This window comes from Strongylocentrotus purpuratus, unplaced genomic scaffold (genome assembly GCF_000002235.5).
Source record: "Strongylocentrotus purpuratus isolate Spur 01 unplaced genomic scaffold, Spur_5.0 spur5_scaffold_12, whole genome shotgun sequence".
Classification (NCBI taxonomy): Eukaryota; Metazoa; Echinodermata; class Echinoidea; order Camarodonta; family Strongylocentrotidae; genus Strongylocentrotus; species Strongylocentrotus purpuratus.
This window is the reverse complement of record NW_022145597.1, coordinates 1,549,789-1,576,839: the sequence shown is the minus strand read 5'-3', so window position 1 is coordinate 1,576,839 and position 27,051 is coordinate 1,549,789. Positions and strand designations below refer to the sequence as shown.

The following is a 27,051-nucleotide window of genomic DNA, read 5'->3' as shown; positions in this document are numbered from 1 at the left end:
TGTCTAGGGGGTGTTTCACAACTATCCTAAGTTAAAATTATCTCTAAGTTGGGCTTAACAATTATGGAAAACCGTTAGCATCTATCAAAATATTTTGTAAAAGTTATTTTAAAAGGCATAAAATGTTGATTAAAATTATTCATATGTTCTGTCATCAATGATAAAAAGTCTAAAATACTTGGATTTTCACCTTTGAATATATTTTATTTTAAGGCTACAAATGGCTCTTCATAATTTTTAAGTTCAAATTAGGGTTAAGTTCGACTTAGGATCTTTGTGAAACACCTCAGGAGTTAAAATCCACTCTTTTAGGAGTCATATTAAACATCACTTCGTTTAACATGAAAATTTACACTCAAAGGATTGGCATAGAGTAATTCAACAACTGCTTTATACTGAATTTCACTATCATTTAAAATCGGTTCAACTCGAAAACGAAATGATCCTTAAAGGGATTGGGTAACTTTGCCTCAGATTCTAAAAAAATACTGGATTTAGCTCATGCTGCAATCACAGTTTTACACCTTTATGTCATACATGAATCCCACGACTTTTACATGCCAATCGCTTTTCTGATTATCAAGATATCTATAAATGGAATTAGAAATGTTATACCACTACAGTCTAATGGGGAAAATGAGTATGGTAAAAGCGGTCTGATATTTCGAGGCACTTCGTGATCATTTTGAAGCGCACTTTGTTTAGGGCTTCAATATTTAACCATATCACAGACACTGATAACACGTAGGGCCGTGCATCTCAGATTCAAAGAAGGATATGAAATGGTCTGTTATCATTTCATATCAGCAACACGCGCTAATGGACTTTAATTGGTAGAGGGATCGTTTGAAAATCATATCAGTTCAAATAGTGAGATATTAACGGTATGATGTTTGACTGCCCAGTACTTTCAACAAGTTATTCCCAAAGGAAAACGAGCGAGATTTAATTTATAATGCATGGGCGATTTGTTAATAGCCATTGACGGATATGCGTTCATATGTTTCATTAATGCTAAGAGCTAAGAGCACTTCCATAACCTACAAATCAATTTGCTTTAATGGATCTACTTAACCTATTTTAATTCTTCTTCTTCTTCGTATTTGTACTGTGTATAGCGTCACCATTAACGTTAATAGAGTACCGAAGCTGTGGCATCACAACAATCTATCCTTATAACTTCTCAATTTTTTCTTCATTTTCCGAAAGAGCATACAACATAATGTCCAAATGTCGAACACCAGTTGAAAATGTTAAATATTGGCTGAGATATGACCATCTGAATGAAAAGATTTCCTATAGGAACTCAGTGTTATATCTATCTGGTTCATAAAGTTATGAATATGAGCCAGAGCGATCGATATAAGACTGAGCTCCTATAGGGAATCTTTTCATTCATATGGTCATATCTCAGCCAATACTTAACCTTTTTAACTGGTTTTCGACATTTGGACATTATTTTATATGCTCTTTCGGAAAACGAAGATTTTTTTTTTTTAGAAATTCTAAAAATAGACGTCACATTTCACCACTCTAACCCCGAGTATGCAAACATATCCTACAAACATGTATTTCAAAGGTGTGGGCAGGATAAAACCTGTACCTATTAATAGAATTTCGAGCCTTGTCTATACATCAGTATAGTTGTTGTTATCATATACACCTGTCTACTTTCTATGATTACTTTCAGATTGTAAATTATAGGCGACGATAAATGCGTAAGGAATCACATTTTGTTTCGAGTGTTGCAATAATAATATAATAATAATATAATCACTTGTAAAGCTGAATAACTCTATGGATATATTGTAGTGCGCTGCAAGAGCTTGTAAATGCCATGCTATACATACTACATGGATAATGATATGGAACGTCATTGCATCATTGAACGTGTTAAACATCATTTATGCTTCATAAGACAAAGAATGCAAAAAGTTATATTCCAAAATTATGAGGGCATTGGCTATTCCAAGTTATAGCTCTATTTCATAGCTCAGTCAACACTATATTTCTCACAAATTGTTCACGATTATCTGGGCCTAGGATGAACACAGTCATTATGATAATGGCTCTGAATGGAGCAATCCAGACATCTTCATTCTTAATAATTATTTTTGTTATATTCATATGTATGGAAATAGGTTATAATACAGAAAATAAAACCAAACCAAACCAACCCAATACCCTGAATAGAAAATATTCATGAATCCTTTAGCCGATCTATCCTTACCACGGTCTAACCTCAGCCATGAACCACAAACATCCATTCTCAACTCGGTCCAGACAGACAGCCAATGTAAAATGTTATATTGGTTTTGGGATGTCGACTTGAATGATGTGCAAAATCATTGTGTATAGCATTCAGATTATGTTGTTGGTTTGAATTTAGGATGTATAAGTGGCTGGCTGACGGATGATTCACATGGAGGCAATGGAATGGATGAGGAGTTAAAATTGATTCAGGGGTTGCATTTATTGCATACATTTGAGGATGTATGCTTACAGTGTTAGTTCAAATGTTAAAGTGGAAGTTCTTTAAATATGTTTTGCCATGTGCATCGTCAAATTTTGAAAAAGATACTCGTTAATATTTAAAAGAATATCGTAACACAAAAGAGGGAGAGAAAGAAAGAGAGAGAAAGAGAGACAGAGAGGGATGGGCAGACAGACGGACAGAGGGAAAGAGAGAGAGAGAGAGAGAGAGAGAGAGAGAAAGATACAGAGACAGACATACAGACAGGCAGGCAGACAGACAGACATACATAAAGACATAGAGAAAGGAAGGGATGTGAGGCATACATACTGAATAGAAAGAAGGCAAATTTAGAAAAATTAATATTTAAAGATTAGCACAAAAAAAAGACAGTTTAATAAGATGGATAAAGCTGAATAAAAGTAAAACAACAAGAACATGATGAAGAATGAACAAATCTAAGCTCTTTTATTCTTACAGAATGGGTTTACCTTATTATATTCCCTTGACCCATGTTTGTATAATACTGCCTGGACAGGTGAATGAAACCGGCTCCCATGCATGCATCTGATGTTTTTAGGTCAGACCTCTTTACTCATCTCAGTCTCATTCATTCGTGTATTCATGAACACGGATATTACGGATGTATTCCTGATGAATTCAAGAGAGAAGATGGCCTCGAATAAGAGAGCCCTTATCCTGAATATGAATGACGAAGTTTAACAAAATAACCAGATGACATGCTTGCCTTCTCTTACTTCTCTTACCGCCCCCCCCCCAAAAAAAAAACAACAACAAACAAACAAACAAAAAACACACACACACACAAAGAGCAGATAAAAACAAGCAAAGAAACAAATCAAACTAAAACATTAAAACAAAAAGCAAACTTTACTACTCAATGATCTCATTAATTCTCTTTGTGACTATATAAGAACTTATATAGGAGAAAAAAAGCAATATTTATGGGTGTATTTATGGGCATTTCCTTATCTTTTGAAAGTTTGTCCTTCATTGTTACTCTTCCGCCAATATGATTTTGAGGAACAATACATTTTTAATTGCTGTAATTCATCTTCATTTGTCTGTTGCATTATTTTGAATACAGGGAAATTAAAAGTCATGATCATACTTTTGATTTGTAAATGATTGTTCGTATAAAGAAAAACCGAAGAGAAGGAGTGGGATACTAAGCATATGTTTAATAAATGGAGGATGGAACAATGAAATTCTTCTTTGTAAAAGGGACGATAATCATAAATACAGTCCAAGGCTTCCTTCTGATATTAGCAATATAATATATATTTTATTTTGTTTAACTATGTTCCTTGGTATAAGAAATTAAGGCCTAAACGAAAGATTGATGATTTGCTTATGACAATATAGCATATAGGATATAAGGTAATATTTTCGGATCGTACAAAATTATCGCTTATGGCATCCTACGAGGGAGAGAGGGATAGAGAGAAGGGAGGGGGGAGAGACTGAGGCGGAGGGAAAGAAGAAGGATAGGGTAAGAGAAAGTAAAATAAACTATCAAACAAAAGAAAAATATTCATATAGTTCCATTTAGAAAAGACTTTCTTTTAGTGTGTGAAAAATGTCAAAATAATTATGTTTGTTTCTTTTATAAAAAAAAACGCTTCCAAAATTTGTTTTTAACAACAAATAAAAATAGCGGTTGTATTTCCCCGATTCTTTAAAATCTACGAATTTAATATATGATATATCTTTTATATCCACACCTCAAATGTAATCAGGTAGCTTTTAACCTCAACCTCTTTCTTAGGGTGCTTTGGACTGCATTATACAATGATAAGCCACTTACAATAGTCAAATATGATACCATCTACCAAAGCCGGAAATATTTAATCTTAACTCACAATTTCAATGATTCTGAAATTTTGCACAAGGCAAGCAACTGTCGCCGAGAATCTAGTTCAGACTCTCTTTTCGAGTTTATATGCAACGGGCCTCGATCATTGAACCATGCTAGCATAATTGTATGTACTGTATGACCAGCTCTTTAAATACTAGAAATATGTTTCTGCCCTTGCCTCTGCACATGTACAAATGTAGTCTACACAGTCTACAAACCATGGATCCGGTTGAACCTAATATCATTCCACGATGACATGAAGAAAATAAATCAAACCTGACTGAGGAAAACCACATTCCTTATAAAAGTGATCGATAGCGACTGAATCTCCAAGTCTAAACTATCCATCAAACCTGCCATCAACTCTGTCATATATATCGATCATGTAAATATGAGGCGAATTCTTTTCATTCATTAAAAAAGCGCACCTAAATGCTCAATATATCCAACATACATATCTTCGGCTGCTTTATTTGACAATGCAACTCTACGAAGGTTGAATAAATTGGCTTCCCGCGGTTAACCCCAAAACTGTTCGTGAGTTCATATCTTGATTTATTGAAGATCAGTCAAATTGGGATCTTAAGTTTGTAAGGTTCCTGATGTTAAAGGGATCTTTCAACTTAGGTGATATATTAAACGCAGTCGTGACCCTCTAATACAACTGTGTCAGAGTGATCACATGAGATTTATATCTGTTTGATAAAAAGGAAACGAATTTATCTCGCCAAACACAAAACAAATCAAATCTAAAAAACAAGCAACAGCAACATCAGCTACAGCTAAAAAGGACTCTTTGATATAAGGGTGTATTGTGCCCTCACATTTGAACAAAAGAAGTTGATATCCGGTGTGCTTACGTTAATGAACTATGTCAGCTAAAATAGCTTATGAATATATTAAATGAGTTTAAATAATTTACTAATTTTCTACCCTGTGTCATGTGTTTTTAAAACCATATTATGTTGTTAGTTAATGATTTGCTTTGAGATTTTACGTTGTATAATGGGTACGCCTACCCCCTAAGGAGACTGTAGAGATTTAAAGCAATAACACATTTCGTCAGGAAAAAAGGTTACATTGATTAATTAATTTGTGATTTTTTTGTCGTTTCTAGGCCAACTCGTAAAATTTTAATTATTGCATAATCTGATTCTTAGAGCTGCGTGAATTTTTCATAAGGATTTGAGTATTAAACATAAAGTGTATTGATTGTAAGAGTAGACATGTTTTGCCTTGTAATAACTTGATATCTTCTTTAGATAGCATAGTGAAGGAGACAGCGAAGAATGAACTAGCCATGATAGATAGATTGATAGAAAGAAAGGGAAGAAGGATTTATAAAGAAGGTACACAAGTGCACAATATTATTATTGAGGCCGCAACACAAATACTGTGAGCAAACACACTGGACAAGACGGACGAAATTACAGAGCAAAATCTCGTATTCTATTTATTTTAATAATAGGTGAGATTTTCTGGAAGCAATAACCATGGTCAACTCACGCAAAAGACTAGCCAATAAGGGATCTGTTGACACGTTTGACGGATTTTACAAGAACGATGACATAAAGGCGTTAAAGCTCATGATGACAGGGATTGAAATAAAATTCATTTATCAAGTTGGATTCAAGTTCGTTTATTTCACATCCTGCACAAAACATGACATAGAAAAAAATAACAATAGATAACCTAGCTTATATATAGATTAATTTAATTGGTATATTTGATACAATTATTTACTCAATGATATTGCATATTATAAGGATAACATGATAGAAAAGAAATAGAAATTGCAAACAGAATAGGATAAATTAGAGACTGTAGCAGATGATGGGCTCTTAGAATGACATTATTCTAGTTTTCAAAGCCGATCCCACGTTACTTACAATTACTTCTTGATTTAAATTGATAATCTTAAAACATGCATATATCATTATCACAGTATATTCGTGTTGATTACTCTTGCGGAGGACTATAGAACTGTGTTACAATAATGATGATTCGTCAGGTTGGAAGCGAAACCAATTGCCTATCACAAGAACAAAAGCCTTGAACAAACACTTGTCGCTTTTAAGAACTAAACCAATTGATTTGTTCAAGACCATCCTCAAGTATGAGTTTACGCTGTATTATCTTTCAGGGCCCACCGCCTGTAGTGTATATAACCTTTGACATATTACTGTATCCTGTTTATTAGTGATCGCTTGTATTACTTTATAGTTATTATGCGGATCTATTACTTGGTCATTTTACAGGTTTGGATCCACTGACAAGAAACCCTTCTGCTTTGCCCAGTAAACCCTACTTTATTAAACTTGTGGTGCTATCATCAAGTCCTGATCCCTATGCTCATTAGAAATGGCATTACATGTACTTCTGTTACTTTGAAATAGCATTGTTTATCCAAAATAATCGCATTTACATCCTCTCGTATTACTCGTATTCGAAGTTCTCCCGAATCAGAGATATTAGTAACAGCATCCCTGCTCGAATCATTCACCTCCTATATCATGTTAGTAGTATAGATCAGAGAGTTTTTGTTATCCAAAACAAATTGTGATTCGACTGTGACATTTTATGTGTTGTTGAAAAATAAAATAATAAACAGTGGCAGATCATTCCAAAGACCCCCAGATATGTTCGTTGAATTCAATATACCCTCAAAATTTCAGTGATTCCTTCTTCGCCTATCCCTCCTGTCTGTCCCTCCGTGTCTTTTACTATCTCTCCATTCATTTTGTTTTTCCTCTACCAAATTGAACGCTATAAGGCCCCCCCCCCCAAAAAAAAAATAAATAAATAAATAAATAAATAAATAAATAAATAAATAAATAAATAAAATAAATAAATAAATAAATAAATAAAAAAAATAATAAATAAATCAACAACAAAAAAAAAAATCAAAAAAAAATCATTTGGTTGTCCTCGATCGCCCGCTCGTCATTTTCGTTTTTTTTTTTTTTTTTTTTTTTTTGGGGGGGGGGGGGGGGTAGTAATCTTAAATGCTAAACGTATCATTTTATGAATAATTTGCAAGGAACGAAATGCGTCCCGTTGCCAGTTTGGTCTTTTCAGTACGTAATTAAGTAGTTATTAAACTTGCCATTTTTTTTTCTATGTCAAAATGCCGTTCATTTAAAGCAGGTTCTGAGCATTCTTAAACTCATTTTAAGGCCCATCTGTACTAGTTTACAGGTGGGATTAGACCACCATGCAAAGTCACTAGACAGGTGGTTATTTCATTAAATCAGCTCTCAGTTAACATAAGATAAAGAGGAGCGTGAGGGACCAATGGTCAACGATTAGGCATTGTTTGCTGCATAGAGGGCGCAAGTAGCTATAGGTAGTGCAATGGAGATTTAAAAGGTGCTGTATTTCAAAGCCAAAAATACTTTCTGTGTTGGTCTTGATATTCATTGTACATTAAACTAGTCTTTTACCATATTAAAGTGTTTTATAGACTTTGTTTGTTTAAATGCTTGACATCCCAATGATTTTTTTTTAATGGAAAAAAATGTTTTAAAAAAAAAGACACCAGAAAAAAGACACCAGAAAAAATGAAGTTTAATTTTTTTTTTTAAATCCGCCCGCCCGCCCCTACTCCAGAAAAGCAATGGAGGACAACCAAATAATTTTGTTTGTTGGCCTAATTGTAGAACCTCAATGACGATAAAAGTGTGCTTTGTGTCTCCCACGCATTTAATCGTTTCCATGAATACCAGCCCGGACCTTGCGGTGTATTATAGCTTTTGATGAGAACGGTAATTTCGCTTTATACGAGTACTTCACTTCAAATTATCAGGATTATGGTGATCATGGCGTGAATCAATTGTCTACATTATGGGACCTATGGAAACCACTTATCACCGTGATTAATACTTGATCAATTGATTGAAGGGTTGCATCTACAGGTTTATCAGTATACGTGCTTTAATTTTTTTTACCTAGACATCCTGACGCATTCCTCTAATTGAACTGTAATCATGAATGTCAATTTCATTTCTTCGTAAACCTCATAACTGTCGTGTGGAATTACATATATGTCGTTCTCGAAATACCGAAACAACAAAGTAAACTAATATAAGAAATACTTTCAATAGACTAGCAAATCGGGCTTTGATAGTTCGTCGGGAATCATTTTTTAAAGACTTTGGTATCTAACAAAATTGATGACACAAATGCGCGCATACGTACACATAAATATACTCTCCCTCGCACCTTTATCTCAACTCCCCCCCCCTCTCTCTCTCCTCTCTCTCTCTCTCTCTCTCTCTCTCTCTCTCTCTCTCTCTCTCTCTCTCTCTATTATAACCGGTCTTCCTAACGACGTGCACAAAATCATTTAATCGCATCAATGATACGTACGTGGTCTAATTCTATTCATGAGTTGATTAATTCGCGTTTATCACGTTGGTCCAAGGGGCGGGTGGATATAATTGAAGTATAATGAATTGTGTGTCACTGTCACTCAGTGTGGTTAAAATATCGCTAAATCAGAATGGTTCGAAACCTCTTTAATCGAGTACATGTACGGCTGTGATGATACTGAGGATGGTGCGCAGTTAATCGCAACGTCAATGCTATTACGGGCAAAAAATGCATTTATTAAAACAAACGAAGAAGCGAGCACAAACTAAAAGCAACAACAACAACAAAGCCGAAATTAAAGTTTTGTGTAAGAAAATGAAGCACCGTATACGGCAAAGAGGTAAGCCTCTTGTCGATGCCCTCACGCTGTTGGAGTCTCTAAATTCTGGAGAGCGAAGCGAGTCAGATAAATCGAGGCGTTTCTCTGACTCGCTTCGCTCGCCAGAATTTAGAGACTCCAACACCGCGAGGGCATCGACAAGAGGCTACATAGGGGTCTAAAGTGAGATTCTATTTGCAGAGGTCTGTATAGGATTCATGCGTTATTATGAAAAGTAAATTCCAAAATGTGTTTATCGTAAATTAATTATATTTAGGTATTTAAGCGTTTACTTTGTTTAATAAAGCAAAATATCAAGTCTTTGATCAATCGTATATGTAAATTATACACACACGTGTTTTGAACACCAGTTGTAATGAATTACCATTGATGTTCCTGTTGTCTCATCATATATGTGCTGTATATGGATATCATTCAATCGGCCTTCTATGTCCTAAATCCTTAATGACAATCAAATCTGTCGTGCAAATCATATTAATTACTTTCACTGACTGAATCAAGGGTTGTTAGTTATTCATGACAAGGATAATTGTTAACAGACAAGGCACAGCTCAAAAACATTATTTGTTATATCATTTCATTTCATATTATTTTTTCGATGTTGACAACGTTATTGAACTTGATCTATATATTTAAAAGAATTATCCGTTAAGGGTCGTCAAGTCAAGAGTATGATCAGCCTTGGCATACATTTCTACACTGGAATCTATTTGTATATATCATTTCTTTACCAGAGGGATGCATATAAAATTTCAGTTAGGAGATTATTACACTTGTTTACTTGTAATTAATTAAATTAAGGCATTCAAGGAGAATTTATTCCCCTTGACGTCACCAAAACAAAATCTAAAACTGTACTTTTAACATACTCTCATTTTCACCTTATCTCAACTCTCCCCTCGCCCTCTCTCTCTCTCTCTCTCTCTCTTTCTCTCTCTCTCTCTCTCTCTCTCTCTCTCTCTCTCTCTCTCTCTCTCTCTCTCTCTATATATATATATAACTAATATGACCGGTCTTCTTAGCGACGTGCAAAAAAGTCAACAATATCATTTAATCGCATCAATGATACCGTGGTCTAATTCTATTCATGAATTGATTGATTCGCGTTTATCACGTGGGAATAAGGCACGGGTGGAGATAATTGAAGTATAATGAATTCTTGCCATGAATTTATGTCCTGGATGGTCATGAAGATATTAATTGTGAAGTGAAATAATAAACTACTTCAACCACACTTGCACTCCATTGTACTCAGTCTAGTAAACAATATGATATGCAAACGGTAATCTGATTGTTAGCATCGTGGGTATTGCAGCAATCAAGCGCCAATTGGTTTTCGATTGGAAATTGATGAGCAGCTAGATCAAACCCAAGCGTACTGAAAGTCACAAAGGTCACACTAATGTTACCTATATTGAGCAACCATGGGATATTGTATTAAAGGTATCGTTAAATTTAATTAGTCATAATTTCTAAATTTCATTTGAGGTGTTCACACTTGTACAAGCATCGCTTTTTAGTGGACCACTCTGTTTCCAATATGTACTTCTACATTTGTTGTAAATGTTTATAATTGATTTGTAATGTTATGTTGGAAACATAAATAAATTGAATTGAATTGAATTGAAACAATGTTAAATCTGAGATGCAAGATTCTACATGTTATCAGTGTCAGTGATATGGTTTAATATTGAAGCCCTAACAAATTGCGTTTCGAAATGATCATGAAGTGCCTCAAAAAAGTAAAAATCTTTGAGTGACCGGTTTTACCATACTCATTTCACCCAATAGACTAAAGTGTTATAACCGTTGGGAAAGCGATTTTTTAAATTGCGATTTCCAATCATAAATATTTTGATAATCAGACAGGTGATCGGCTTTTAAAAGTCATGGGGTTCCTGACTGCCCCAAAGATTTTTAATTATGATTGCCGCATGAGCTAAATCCAGGATAATAATATTTTGTTTCAGAATCTGAGACAAAGATACCCAATCCCTTTAAATGACAATTATCAGGATGTTGGTTTTCATTTGATGTGGCGGTCATGTTCCAAGCGATATAATTGAAAGTGATTGGTAGCGTGAGGTGAATGGAAACTTAGTCATATTTGATTTGCATACAACCCTGACAACTGTTTAATTGACGGCTATTTCGCGATTACAATGTAACATATTACCAATCATGTAAGCCATTTCCCTACACATTACATATTGCACGTGAATTAAATTGATAAAACGCTTGATGCTAATTCCTTTTAAATTAGAAACAAATTAAACAATCTTGTTAATTTAGATATTAAAACACGAAAGTAATTATACCTTTTATGCGCTATTATACAAATAATACACAGCACTGAGGGCATTACTAAGAATTACCCACACAAGGTACCTTTGGAACAGTCTAACACGCCCGATGCGATAGCCGAGGGTGTTTGGACTGTTTCGAAGGTACCGACTGTGGGTAATTTTACTAATGCCCGAACAAAATGATGTTTATAATTTGTTTTATAAGATCGTGTATTATATGTTTATAAAATGACGTTTTATGATTTTACTAATGACCGGTCAGTAGCATTTGATAATGACCGGTCATTATCAAAATTACGTGTGAGGCAAAATAATGCCTGATCACGTGTACACTCTCAACCAATCATTTGATTAGGATCCACGCCATCATCTTATAAACAATAATGTTGAATTATTATTGTTACTTTAGGTTCGGTTGGATTTTATTTTACAAATTTCCCAAATTTGAAAGTTACAGTTGTGATGAAATATATTGAAAAGAGAACACGTGATCTTAACATTAACGAAATTGATAATATAACGGGTATATTAGGGTTTATGTTTTACTAGCTGTTCGTTATATCTTGGGGTGTTTAATAAAACAAAGTTATCTCGAAATATTCTTTGTTTTAAGACAAATAATATAGGTAAGTATTATAAGATCATGGAATAGTTCAGCAAGTCTGCAGAAACAGTGAGGGGGAGGTATAATATTAAATGCAAATTAAAATCAAAATTGTGTTGATTAAAATCCAAACAAATAGAAACATTCTAAATTTTAATAACATTGGATAATAAGTTCCAAAATTAAAGTGTAACATAGATAATGTAGTGCAAAATATAAGATTACAATAACTAGGCATAACAAACATTAATATACTACTAAATGTCTTTTCTGGAATATACTACAGAGATGAAAATAAATTGAATTACTCGTAATACTTTTTACAACTTATTTCTTTTCTTTTCAAATAAAAAGGAAAAAGGAAAGAAAAAAATGCAACATGATAGTAAAACAAAATGTATATATATATTTGATGTTTACCAACCACTCGTCACGAGATGACCCCGACAATACGAACCTTTTCTAAATTCAACCTCATGAGAAACAGTGAGCATGGGATGATAATAAAAAATGCCTTGTACAGTACTAAATTTCAGCGAAATTAATAATCTGGTAAAAAAAAAAACCAACAACAACATTGAAACAATCAATGATCTACTATTCTCGTAATCTCATATCTTTATCTCATAATACCCTTGATATTGCAAAGTCAAAATACATTTATAATATAAAGATAAATTAAATAAATCAATAAATTAATAAATTATTTATTAATAAATTTCATAAATTAATCTGAATCTGAATCTGAATATAGAGCAATATTAATGAGCAAAGGTAAGATTGTCAAGCCTACGATTTAACGATGAATATTTCTTTTCTCTTACTTTTTCTCTTTCTGCAGTACGGGTTCATCAATATTTGTGTCAAGGCTCTGGTTACAGAGAAATTCGGAGAAGAAGCATGGATCAAAATAAAGTAAGTTCTTTTTATTCTTAGGAGGGGCCTAGTAGGTTCAGGACATTACGTGTCCTGAATGAGGTGTTGTGGTTAAGTGGATAAGTCACCTGACTGCAGATCACAAGGTACGGGGTTCAAGTCCCACCGCATCACTAATGTCCTTTGGCAAGACGTATATCTTCTTTTGCCACTCTCTACCTAGATTTTGAATGGGTACCCGATAGGATGCGAAAGTTAGTGTCCGTTGGATGAGCAAGTGTGCGCTTGTAAAATGGCGCCTGGCCGGAATGCTCCCCAGGGAGTTGGAAAATGTGCATGAATCCGATGACCGGGGTAATAATAATCTGTAAAGCGCTTGTAGTTATATGAAAGCGAAATTATTAGAATACCCCTACCACCACCCCTACACCCTCTTTTGCGAGAGTTCTACCGTTACATGTACCACCCCCCCCCCAATGAGTACCCCTTCCCCTCTCGTTGCAATAATTTGAGACGTGATTTTTGTGCGTTATTATTGCTTGAGCTTGTGTTTTTCCCGCTTTTTTCACGATCGCATCATTTATTTATGTCGTATTACTCAAAACAACCCAATGAGAACAGTAAAAACATATCGTCGCTTGTTACCTTAACAATAGGTCTATTAAACCTGTATCTAACCAGAGTACCGTGGATAACTACCCTCTTAAGAAAAAAATCACCTATGACAGCATTATATTTAAATCACCCGCCGGAAGGTCGGGGGGGGGGGGTTCCCCGTAAATATTATCCGAAGATTGATGCTTCTTTCAAACATTCGTCGTCGAAGGCTTTGATAAAATATTGTAGCCATCTTAAAGGGATCCGGTAACTTTGTCTCAGATTCTGAAACAAAATTCTGGATTTAGCTCATGATGCAATGATAATTATAAACCTTTAGGTCAGTCAGGAACCCCATTACTTTTACAAGCCGATCGCCTGTCTGATTATCAAGATATTCATGATTGAAATTACAAATTTTGAAAACCGTTCGCCTGACGGTTTTCATAACACTACAGTCTATCGGGGAAAACGAGTATGGTAAAACCGGTCACTCAAAGATTTTTTACTTTTTTGAGGCACTTCTTGATCATTTTGAAGCGGGAATTTTTTAGGGCTTCAAAATTACACCATATCACAGACACTGATGACACGTGTATCACGTGTAGGGCCGTGTATCTCAGATTTAACATTGTTAAACGATCCCTTTAAAAGTGGCACGAAAACACCATGTTGTAGCCTAAACTTAAATGTCGGTGTCTGATTTGAGCAATCTTTATTTTTAATATTTCCCCTTCCGGCAATTAAAAAAAAATCTTTTTATCCAAGTTATGCCCTCACCGCTGATGAGAAATTCCAACGACAAAAATTGAGACGAAGCGATGAAGTGCTGATGGCGTTCTGGAAGCTCCTTTGTACGGCACTTTCGACTTCATCATGTAACGGAGAGTTAAGTCAACAGAATATGAGACGTTCGGGCTTTGGGGGTATGAAGTCAATGGCGGGTAACCGCAAATTATTAGCACGTGTGGGACTAGGGAAATTAAAAAATGGCGAGTGAGGCGGAATATTGTTATACTCATATTCTCCTCGTTTTTTAAAATTTGTATATAAACGTCTAGATTTTTTCTTCCATCTGCATATTCCCCCTTTCCCCCTAATTTTCGGTTTTTTATTTGTTATTTGTTATTCGCCTAACTGATCCTCACTAATATTCACCTCCTCTTTATTCCTCTCCCCCCCCCCCCCCCCCCCCCCTCTCTCTCTCTCTCTCTTTCTTGCACATTTCATTTTATTGATTCTTCTTCTTATTCCTTTCCCCGTCCCAAATCAATTTTCAACTTATTATAATGTTTTGTCCCTCGCGCGCAAGAACTTGATACTTATATTAGGCCCGCTCCTTACTCTTCATTGACTTTTTTCGGTTGGGGGGGGGGGGGGTAAATTAGTCGTTTATTCGATTAAAATATTTACGTTACTATTTTAAACGATAGAGGTTTTATGTCGCTAGTCTTTCTTTTTTTTTCGACCCCCTCTTTTGTCATTCCCCCCTCTCTCTCTCTCTCTCTCTTCATCTCAATCCAACACTATGTAATACGTTATCTCCTTTCCTCTTCCATTCATCGCCCCTCCCCTCTCTCTGCCTATCCTCTTGTTATTTATGCACACCCACCCCGCCCTCCGCCCCCGCGCACCACTCATGCTCAGCCTTCCCCTTCGTCTTCCTCCGTCTCTCTATCTATTGTTATTGCTAAGAGGGGCTTTCTTTAGCGACGTATACCTTTGCCTATGAAGCGGAAATTACTCTCCATCTTCATACTCTGACGGGATAGACCTCTAGGTCGCGGTTTGGTGAAGATCAAGTAACATGTCGGCTAGCAATCCAGCCTTTAAAGGCGCCATTTTGGGGGAAAATAGAGAAGGAAAAAAAATGTATTTTCCTGGAAACATTAACGAAACCTACGCGCACGATATCATAGACTAACGAAGATAAATGTTTTCATTTCATCAGTTTTCTTAGTGTCTCTCGATCTTCCAGTTTCTTTGCATCACTGTTTGTTTTCGTAACCTTTATCTCTTGGAAAACCGAGTCAAAGGAAAAGGTGACTTAGTTCAAGGCTATTTTTTCAGATACTCGTTTTCTTAATTTCCCTAGCATCAATCCTTGCAGAATTTCCCGATAATGGTAGGAAAAATGTGAAAAACAAAATCAGGATTTTAAAAGGTCCTTTTTTTCTGAAACGATGTTTGCACTTGTTGCTAAAATGCAGCAAGGCTCGAAATACCGCTATACACAGTCGTTGTGCGCATGCGCAAATTATCGTTTGCTAAATGGTAGTGATTATTTCCAATGTTCATACGCATATCACAGGGTTTAATTGTTTAGCAGGTTTGTAAGCAGTATTCGCGATGTTTTTAGTGGTCGTCATTCACACATCAAAATCCCATGATTTTAGAAGCATCGCCGCGCTATTCTGCAGAAGATATATTGGTATTATTCAGTTACTTCATGTGACATTTCCATAGGACATACATTCAAGATATATATATATACACCGAAACGGGTTTGACTATTATCAGGGTGTTATACTAATGTCTCACCCCCTAAACCAACGTCATGATGATCTACCTGAAATTTAAATGAAAATATAATCGTTTATGACAGTTTCTCTCTCCCTCTCCCTCAATATGTCAACCTCTCTTCCTCTCTATCTTTCTCGTTCTCTCTTTGTGTATATATCTCTCTCTCTCTCTCTCTCTCTCTCTCTCTCTCCATCTTTCTCATATCTTCATGGTATAAACGTAGCACATCTCATACATGCATCTCTGAAATGTACATGCAACATAGTGTGGAGTTTAATGAGCGTGAACAAGATTATTGAGTGGGGAAATGGCACTGGTTTCTTTAGTACAGAGAAGTTTGTTTAAAAAAAAATAAAAAAAAAATAAAAAAGAAGGAACACTTCAATGCTACAGAGAGCGGACATAACATTTCAGATTTATTGTCTGCTAGTGACTGAAGATTTTTCCAAAGTCATTTCAGTCGATTGTGGCTGCAATTTAAAAAAAAAGTAAACAGGACAAAAAATACGGATTAGCGACACCCCTACATGTGCCTCTGCGTGTAGTAGCTATAGAACGAAGCAAGTCATGATTGTGTATATATTACCAGACGGTCAATGATCCTAGGTGCTTCACTGGATGGAGCGGGTCAACCTCGGGAAACGGGAGGAGAGATTAAATTAATTTTTGACCAGTGACCAACGCTTCTTCAATATCCTGTCCCAGTTCCTCTCCGTGCTTTGCTGGTTAGTTTAGGTGCAATCAGAACAAGCCTGTTGACTATATGTCCGACTTGAAATTGAAAAGATGAAGAAAAAAAAAACCCGGCCAAATGAAACAAGGACAAATAATATGAGCTCTCTCTGGTTGTGTGAAACCCTCTCTCTCGAACTCTCCTCCTTATTTCCCTCTATCCCATTCTTCATTATCATCATTTTCTAATTGCTAAATACATGTCTATGAAGTTGATTAAAGATTTGAAGAGCAATATTTTAAACTCAGAGCCTGCCTGTATAGAGAAGACTGAAATAACGCAAAACAAAAAAATAAAGCAGTAAAGACTGCTCTTTGGATTGTTTTCTTTCAATTTCTACTTTAATAATGCAGATAGCTGTGTCATGTGGTTTTGTTAAAACCCTTCTCTCTCCCCCCCCCCCCTTTCTGCCGTTGTATATCTATTATTGTCTATAGGCGGTGTCACACAGAGGCCAAAAATCCGGATTTAGTTATCCTCTTAATTGCTGTCTGTCATCAATATTATCCCTTCAAAAATCCTCTAACGAAGCAAGAAAATTCTCCCTTGAAAGGATTTTTCAAGGGATTTTTAAGGGATTTTTCTGTGTGACACCGCCTAGTATGCATTTCAGAACTAACATTCTGGGTGAAATGTTCTTTTCAAGTAGGCGGCTGCCCAAATGTGGGGGATTGTAACATTCTGAAGGGCTCTGCCCCGTCTCACAGTCGCTGCCTCATAATGCTGATGGCGTTACCTTATTCATCTATAATATCTAAATCATGGTGAGAGCATTTTGTTTGAAGAATGTCTCAGATGGTTGGAAAACTCATTTATTTTCCTCTAGCACACTGCGTGCGTTCACTAACATCTTTGTTCACGGGCGTACATGTATGTAGGTCATGTTAATATGTCACTATTTCCAATGAACTAATGATCATTTTATAAGTTGTTTACTCGTCCCGTCTGTAAATTTTTCAATTCTAGAGACGCCCATTCATGTCCAACATATCGTATTTGTACTTGTCTGACGAGGTAAATTTGTATTTATATGGATTTTTATTAAGTTTTATTAGAAAACCGAGAAACTTATTATTTGGCATTTTATAAAAGAGTTTTCCATCCCGCAAACCCCCAATTGACAGCAAATATGTCACAGACTTATCGGCACCTCCAACTCAATTCAGTATATTCTTGCCTCTGTTTTCCTCTACGTTATACATATTTTGTCTTTGATAGATTTGTGGGTTGTGCTTTTAGTGTAGTTATACTGCTGTACAGATCCTCATGAACAGTACTACCGTAATATGTGCAAAAATAACACCCCAAACCCACACAGAAACAAAGATAGTTGCAGCAAAACAACAGAATAATGCTTTCAAAGGTGTATCGAGTAACGCCAGGAGCGCTGAAGTCTGAGGACTTAGATGTAGCAATGTTTATGGTATTGATCTAGTTAGTCATAATTGGGAGATATGTTTCCCTGGTGCATGTGCGTTATTCTCGTAATTTTACACGAAGTCGATACTATTTTTCTGGCGAGTGATAGGTGAGAGAAATGAGAAGAAAATCTACTCTCAGGAAAGAGTTTCGTCTAGATTAGATATGAATGTATTATGTATGATGCATTAACGTATTACCGACCCCTAACGCTATTTCTTGGTACTACAAACAAAACTTTGCAATGACATGTCTTGAATAGTTGGTGACATACAAATACAAACACCATGAGTGAAATCCAAAAACTTTGAAGCGGTGAATCTGTGGCATTTAGCGAGGATCATCAAAACCCTGGAAATATCAAATTTGTGTATAAGCGAAAAAGTATGCTCTTTTATAACACCGGACACTTATTTGTCAAGCACTTAAATAAAAGTAAATTATATTTCACATTCTTAACGATTCCAAATGCTCGACAAAATCACTTTCATACAAACTTTACTAGTTTGGAAATAGATTAGTGGTCATACTATGGGTGCACTCGAAACTCGGACATTCACCTTCAAGTTTAATGGACGTTCTATTGAACGTTCAGGTGGAAACCATCAATTGCGTTGTATTCCTCTGGCAAATTATATCGTCAAATGTGTGTATCCAATAATAATATTTCGCTTTTATATTGCGCTTAATACATCTACGATGTCTCTTAGCGCTTTACAGATATACTATTACCATGCCCTCAAGATGGATATACTTGAATCAATTTGACGTTGCTCATAATTCCCCATGAGAAACCTATTAAAATGTCAGTTTTCTAAGTGGCTGAATGATATCAGAATTACAGATAGTATGAACAACGCCTTTGTAAAATCTGTTCTTTCAACAACTTTATCTGGCCCTTTAAAAGCCGTGACAACGAAAGTTCTGCTTATGACAGGTCGTGCAGACTTTTGATTGTAAAACTGACGAAGAGAACTCCGAACAAAGATTTTAATTCCCTCAGAATTTTTTAACACTGGAACGTCGACGGATATATTTTGCTTAGCATACTTCCAGTGTATCAATTGGGTGGTTTTGCTAGTTGAGTTTAATGCCTAACAAGATTAAAGATAAACTTGAGTTCTGGTAAAAAAAAGAAAATGAATTCTCACAGAATCTAACGAAACTTACACTGAATGTTCAAGATTACAAATAAATGTCATGTGCCAAACAATCTTGGAAGAAAATGTATACTGGCTGAGTAATGAGCAAAGAAAGATAAGGAAATCAGGGTAGTACTAGCCCCGACACCATGTGTGTTGTCCCATATACATCTTTCTGTGTAAGTGATTGTTACTTTACCAAGACTCTGCCAAATTTATGATGATTTTGATGACACCAGAACCTTGCATTACACACTATTACTTACATGCTATATGATCAACTTTTCTGATCCATTCCACACCTTTTCTTTCACAATGCAATCGCATTACCAGAACTCAAGTTTATCTTTAAATTTACTTATTTGACGCGTACTGTGCACCTCGTTACCTCGCCATATCTGAATACTGATGAACCGCAAGGGGGGGGGGGGGGGGTTGCGGGGGCTTACCGGTTCATATTTGAACGGGCCTTCAGTTGTTAACCATGGCAATGAAGGCGTCATAGGGTTTGTTGTAACAAACGGGTTAACATATAAGTGACAAATTCAGTATTTGATACTTTGATGTGGTGCTCACGGTACCGACGTGATTTGTATATACTGTCAGTCAGCGGGACGTTTCACTGCTCTTACCCCATTGACTACTGTATTCACACAATCCCTCATGGTTTGATACACAGGCCACGTGGTTCCAGTAAGATATAGGTTTAGAGAGAGAAGTAAGTATTAATCCGTGAGACGGTTTTACTTCTCATTTGAAGAAGTAACGCGTCTTTGAAAGCCAACACCGTGTTTCTCAGTGCTTGGGGTCATTGAAAGGCGCTCTAATGGAAACAGATACTGTCTTAAAACATGACCGAAATCCAGAAGAGATTGGCAGAGAGAGAGAGCAACGGACATCTTACTGTACAAATCAGGCTACTGAGATTATCCTAGTAGTCGTTAATCCCAGCCCCTATATAATCCCTTTAAGCCTTTAAGCATGGTATTGGCTAAATTAATATCCATTGTTTTAAGGGAAACTGTCGATGATTGCTTAAGACTCGAATATTATATCTGCCAAACTAAGGATGGATTCAGAAGTTTGTAAAGAGAAGGGAAGCAAACGTTAGACTACTTTAAGTGAACGTGGTCAATGTGATTCCCAGCTTTTGTATTCAATTTTTAAAGCCTTGCTTTAAAGGATTGATGTACTACTTAAAAACATCGTGATTCAAGCCAGTTTCTCTTAACTTTGCAGTTTCACCACTAAAGCACTGTTCGTAAATCGAACCGACTTGTTAATGTTTTTATCTCTTGCGTCATTTCTAAGCAAGGCTAAGGGCGTGATTAATACGCTAACGGGTCCTATTTACTCAGAATTATGGCACTCTAAAGATGACATAAGCAAACATCGTATGCAGAGCATTGTCCTTCTCTTAGTTCTGCCAGCAAACAGACGTGAGGCATTTTTGTTCATTTCCTCTCGAAATTTGGCTTAAAAGCGGCGCTTCCGTCTTTCATGGCCACACTACAAAGTGAAGAAGAAACACAAATCGCGGCGGACATGTGTTCGGATGGGTGATGCGCTAAAAGCTGTATTTTACTAGACATTATCGATTAAGGATAATTGGGAAAAATAAATTAGACGCAAACCTTGGTGTCAAGTATCGCTCATAGGGGGAATCTCGAGTCTTGGTATGTAACGTGGTTACGGGGGACCAAAGGTTTAGAAGGAGTACGACAGATGCTCAGATTGAGATCAATTACCTAAGCTTTACAAATGCTTAAATTCAATCTTTGATCCAACGCTATGCTAACCCTTACCCTAATTTATGAAAAAGGACCGGGGAACATTGCGAGGGGGTGGGGGACGGGGCGGCAGCGACAGCGAAAAGTTAGAAACCGATGTTAGGGCGTCCGTGGGCTAATAATTTGCAGTGGACAGGATGTCTAATACGACGGTCTCTTTTATTACATGAATAGTTAGTTGAATAAGGTGGAATAATAATTTATATAAACACACTTTAGAAAAATGTTTTTATCTATTCGACATTATAAAACAAACGTACTTGCTCACGATTAATAAAAACTGAATAGCTGACATGATACTTAAGCAGAAACGATCACACTCATAGCGAAACGGCGCCCTACGCCCCCCCCCCCCCACCCCGGGAACGGAGGGATACCATGTGTGTTCCCGAAATCTCCGGCTCGTAACAAAAGAAAAAAGGTCTATACCCATATTGACTTTACACACCGGCCTTTGGCTGGAAGGGGGGGGGGGGAGGGGGTGCTGAAAAGGCTCGTATAACAAAAGAAAAAGGTCTACCCTACCCGTATTTACTTTACACATTGAGTGTGTGGGTGGGGGGGGGGGGGGTGGCCTACGACCACTATAAGGACCTTTTGTCGCCTGTGTAGGATTTCTAAAAGTTGTATGTACCATGCTATTTTCAAGCAATGTGAAATAGATCTCAGGAAACTTTTTTGTGCAAAGACATTTTCCGACGCGATAGTCTTTCACCATGTCAATTTGTTTCACCAAGGTGTACAAATATACATTAGCAGAATGTTTATTACATCAACACGGAGAGAGGCATTGTAACATAGCAGCATTACGATGCTACTTGCTAGATTAAAAACACCGAGAAAGGGTTATAGAAATTGCTTCTTTTTAGATTTGTATAATTTGAGTATACATGACGTAAAAAGATGTTTTTTTTTACAAATTATCAAAATAAACCTCCCTCCCCCTCGCACATCCTCTCTCTCCCTCTCTACTTTACTTTCATCTTCTCTCTCCTACTATCTCTGTATCACCCCTCTCTTTTTGATATTGTCCATCAATCTCTCCCCGTCTCTCTCTCTCTCCGTCCCCCTCTCCTTCCCATCCCTTTTCTCTCTGTCTCTCTCTCTCTGTCTCTCTCTCTCTCTCTCTCTCTCTCTCTCTCTATTTCTCTCTTTCTCTCTGTCTCTCTCTGTCTCTCTCTCTCTCTCTGTTTCTCTAGCACTCTCTTTTAATCCTGTCGTTCTCTGTATGCTATGCAACAACCCCCTAAACTTTCTTTTCTTCCTTCCGATTTTTTAAACTCATGTGCTTGAGGTATTCCGTGTTATGTCAAGGTGCACGTATCATATTTCCTGTCGTGAATCCGTTATATTTGGAGAATGCTTGTCAGCTTATAGCGGTGGAATTGATAGTTTCTCTGGTATTCCCATTTTTCCACTATAAGACATGGATGAAGGTTACATTTACGAATATGTCATGCATTATAATGATAACAATAGTTACATTTGTGTAGCCTAATTCCACCGGTTGTAAGCGATCTACACAGTCATTGCTATACTCCTCATTAAATTCCACGTACAGCGCAAATCCCCATTCTAAACGTCTACCAGGAAGCTTCCCGCTCAATCACCTTTGCAAAATAATGATAACACCATTCAAAGAAAAATAAATTCTGCTTCATGTCGGGTAACCATTTATTCCCCCGGCCGATGCAGAGAAGTGATGAAGATTAAAATGTCTACATTTATGCAGTGTAGATGTAAGAAATGGCTGTACGAACGTGTCGCTCTTCATACTGCACCTTTCATAAACGCAATGAGAAATGAAAGTGAAGCTCGCAATTGCTTCGTGTTATGACTTATGGTCGTTGTACACTGTGTGTCATTTTGCTGCGTCAACTGCTAGCGCAGTCTTTGGCGCGTCGTGAGAGAGTGACATCGTACAGAAATTGAATGTAAAATGATCTTGGCTAGTTTTCGAAAAATGTATTGTGTATACACAAATTATCCGTATGAGAGCATGGCAGTAACGCAGTCAAAATGACGTCTTGTTACTTTAGTATGCAACGGACGTCATACGTTTTACATCCGTGCGTCACTGTGATGTCCGTTGCACTCCGTCATTCAATGATCTTACCAATCATATGAGCGAAACGTTTACACTGTTTATTTTGCATTCCACAACATGGCGCTCACGTTACAGATCGCGCCATTCACTGACGCACTGCTAAGTCAGTAGTTGACTCCTCTCGTTCAACATGCATAACTTTTTATAAGTTCTTTTTGGTTAGGCCTAACAAGCGAAGATTTGTTTCAATGTTTCTTCATTTACACAACTGTATATCGAGGATCGGCATCACTCCGTCTCAATCTTAGTTCGGTCTCAGTATCTCAATTTCAGATATCAGCGGAGTATTGTTAATCCCTCAAGACTTGTTCTCTCGATTATCACTCCTCCCAATCTACATAGATATGTGTTTCTTGGCTGTCTACGGCTGCTCCTATCGGTAATTGAAAGAGAGCCGGAGTGTTGTGTAACCTTAGAATGACATGCTCTTTCCTGTCATTAGGCAAGAGTTCTCCTTTTTCAGCCCACATCTTTTTTCGATTTTTTTTTTCTTCTTCAGCCTGTGATATTTCTTATATTTTAATCATTCACAATGGCGGCAACCGCGTGCTGACGCCAATATCTTTATCAATTTTTAAAGAAACCCCATAACGCCGTCATGTTGTCGTCTTCAGTGATGGCTTACCTATTAAGTTATGCAACCTCACAAGATCAATGAGTTGAAAGCGATTATTGAGTTCTGTTTAGACGATAACAATACAAGAATACAAATTTTTCTGTAGGTATTTTGTCATGAAGTTTGATCACATATGTTTTGCCTTTCATGGTTAGATACGATTTCTTTTCTTAATAAAGAGCAGTCTCTTTTTAAACCCATTTAATTATTTAAAGATAACTGCCAAAACTATACATTGTGAAATAAATCCTTGCTTTGAGATGTAAACCTTGACGCTATTTTCTGCCAGGTTTTTCTTACCTTTACAGATGAATAGAATTCGACCATTGTCTGATTTTTTTAATTTGTGTTTTATTGGTTAATCAAAAGAAATCACATTATTTACAAATAATTTATATAATTAGAAACAAATTCACTAAACAGAATAAAGCAATAACCATGAAGTAAAGGAAGTGGTACAAAATAAGATTTTAAAAAGGCAGAAAATGAAAACGTTACAAAGTAAATATTGTTCAAGAAGGAAGCCCCGGAGACAAAAATGGTGAAACAGAGGACCCCCTCCTACCCCAAACCTACCCATACAGAAGAGCGGCCATAAGTCAAGTCCATATTTATTGTGTTTTGCTTTGAATATGAATGTGCTAAACCATAGCCTATGTAGTAAAGTTACATAAATCGAATTATCAGTACTTTGAATCAAACATGTACCAACCTTTTCTTTTGTTTATATTTTGTAATGTTTTACTCCATTTCTTAACGCATTGCAGGACACTGGCAGGAGTAGATGACAGCTTTATATCTCACACAACCTATACAGATCAGATCACCTTGAACCTAGTCAAAGCAGCTAGTGAGGTTGCAGGTAAGATGACATACACTCTAACATTGAACTACTCTGCAGGCACAGACTCTAACTTTACACATGGAGTTGGGAGGGGTTAAAGGTCTCTCCAAAACACATGTAAATTTCAACAATAAGCACTACATACATGTAGTTATTGTTTTCTTAGTATTTACAAATAAGTACAATAAACAAAATAGATTTAATTGATTTCACGACATTGTTATTGAAATTAACCTTTAACTAAACGCCTTCCTAACACCCATGAGAGAGAAAGTCACTCTCCTCTGAACAAAAATGGAACGTTTGATTATATTTATGCAGTGTGACCACAACAATGCACCTGTCTTTTCAATTTATTTATTGTAGATTGACAAAACTCGGTCATTTAATTCCAAATGTTACGGGACATAGTTGTTTTAAAAGTGTCACCATGGGCATTGTGTAACCTATTTAAATCAATAGCCAATTTCGAATAATTACAGAGACACCTTTTTATTTATGAAACATCTGCCTTTTGTCCCTGCCCAACCTGAAACCCAAGCCTTTCCTTACTCATTAACCCATTCAAAATTAAACAACAACTAATATATGTTTTTTTCTAACCAAGAAAGAAACAATTATTAAAATCGATTAATAGAGTAACCGTGAAATATTTTCTTTCTTCCGATTTTCATGCGTGTCTTTCGCAGGTGAAAAAATTGATTTTCTTTTGTGGCTACCAGTTACTGACGCCAGTAAATGTCAATTTGTTTTTAAATATTGGAAATTAACTGAATTACAATTATAATTAGACCTTGAACATTTGTCGCTCTCCAGCAGGCAGATTCCATAAATAGCGCGTTCAGTTCAGTAAACATATTGTTTAGTTCTATGAGAAAATGTACATCGATTGGATGAAATGTTTTTACTATTCTGATAAGTGGCATACCCTTCACGCTGTCGTGTAATGGCTGGGAGGGGGGAGGGGGTCACAAAGAAGTGGGTCACAGAGAAGTTTTCCTACTGTTCTTTTGGCATTGGTGTAGACAGGATTTATTAGGAAATGGAGGAGCTGTGATTCAACGTATTGAGAGAAATCGCACTTTCTTGACAAAAACAGATGTATAGGAATGATCATTAAGGTACGCAGGCATACGATCATTGCAATATCAATTTCATTCATTGTTTATTATGTTCCATAATAGGCGTAGCAATATATTAGTTTTAATCCGATTGTTCAAGGATCTAGGAATGGGACATTCTCTTGTTTCTACATTGATGTTTTTATTCAGGATTTAACATTCAGGCACATTTGAGTAAAAACATAAATCTCAAACTGACAAACATATACACCACATACCAACGTAAATAGGGTATGCAGATGGCAATAGATATGAACTCTGCAAACATTAACGTTTGCTGTAACCAAAATTGTGATATCAGTCACAAATATGTATGAAGCATCTTCAAGAATGAATCTCATCTCATTTGACTTTGACCTCTAGGTCAACCGATCCCAGTAATCCTGGAGCTGTTCGGGGAGTTCTTCTTCACATTCTGTCAGCGCTCCGGCTACGATGAGATGCTCAGGGTTCTTGGAGGGAATCTCAAGAGCTTCCTGGAGAACCTGGATGCCCTCCACTCATACCTCAGCTTCTCCTATAAGAAGATGGAGGCGCCCTCTTTCCGCTGCGAGAGGAGAACCTCGGACGGAGCACTCATCCTACATTACTACTCTCATAGGAAAGGATTGCACCCCATAGTAGTCGGTAAGGGTGTCAAAGGCCACTTTTAGACAGTTCATAAGTTTATAGTCATTGTATTTGGTAACGGGCAAACGTGCATTTTATTACATAATTAGGAATACAGTACCCACCTAACTAACTTTGTACGCATGGCAGTAGGTAAGAGTCAAATGTTACTAAGGAGTGTATCTCTTTGTAGCTGGTGAAATTTAACGTGGTCTATTAATGCATCACTCTGTGGTAAGAAAACACAACATAGGTTAGTAAGGAGTACACCCATTTGTACTTGGTGAGGGAAACGTCACTTATATTCACAAAGGGAGAAAGAAAATGGATCATATTGCAGTGTATAACTGATAAATGTTATTTTCTCTTTTGCAACTAAAGGAGAAGGAGGACGTGTCAGTCGGCACTAATGCCTATAACGTTGTTTTGATTGTATTGTGTCGTGGTCAAGTCCGTCGACTGGATAACAATAATTGGCTAAACGGCTTAAAAGCATTCGGTCCACTTTTGTCAACCACGCTATGACATAATAATAAATAATAACAATAATAATAAAAACGGTGCTCATAAAGCGCTTACCACCGAAGTTTTGTTCTACAAGGACCATGTTACAATAGACAATTTCCCCCAAGCTATGGGTCACTGGCCATAAGAATAGGTAGAGAGAGATAGAGCGAGAAAGAGATAGAGAGAGGGAGAGA

General features: G+C 36.5%; 1 protein-coding gene across 2 annotated transcripts in view; it reads left to right on the top strand.

The window, feature by feature from the left end:
* The window catches only part of LOC100890426 (guanylate cyclase soluble subunit beta-2), a 70,722-nt gene that overhangs the window by 25,572 nt on the left and 18,099 nt on the right, over positions 1 to 27,051 (top strand). For both annotated transcript variants that reach the window (XM_030981563.1, XM_030981564.1), the window contains exons 3-5: positions 12,815 to 12,888; positions 24,544 to 24,638; positions 26,105 to 26,368. In XM_030981563.1, coding sequence (XP_030837423.1) covers positions 12,815 to 12,888; positions 24,544 to 24,638; positions 26,105 to 26,368 — 433 coding nt within the window. The remainder of the gene's footprint in view (positions 1 to 12,814; positions 12,889 to 24,543; positions 24,639 to 26,104; positions 26,369 to 27,051) is intronic.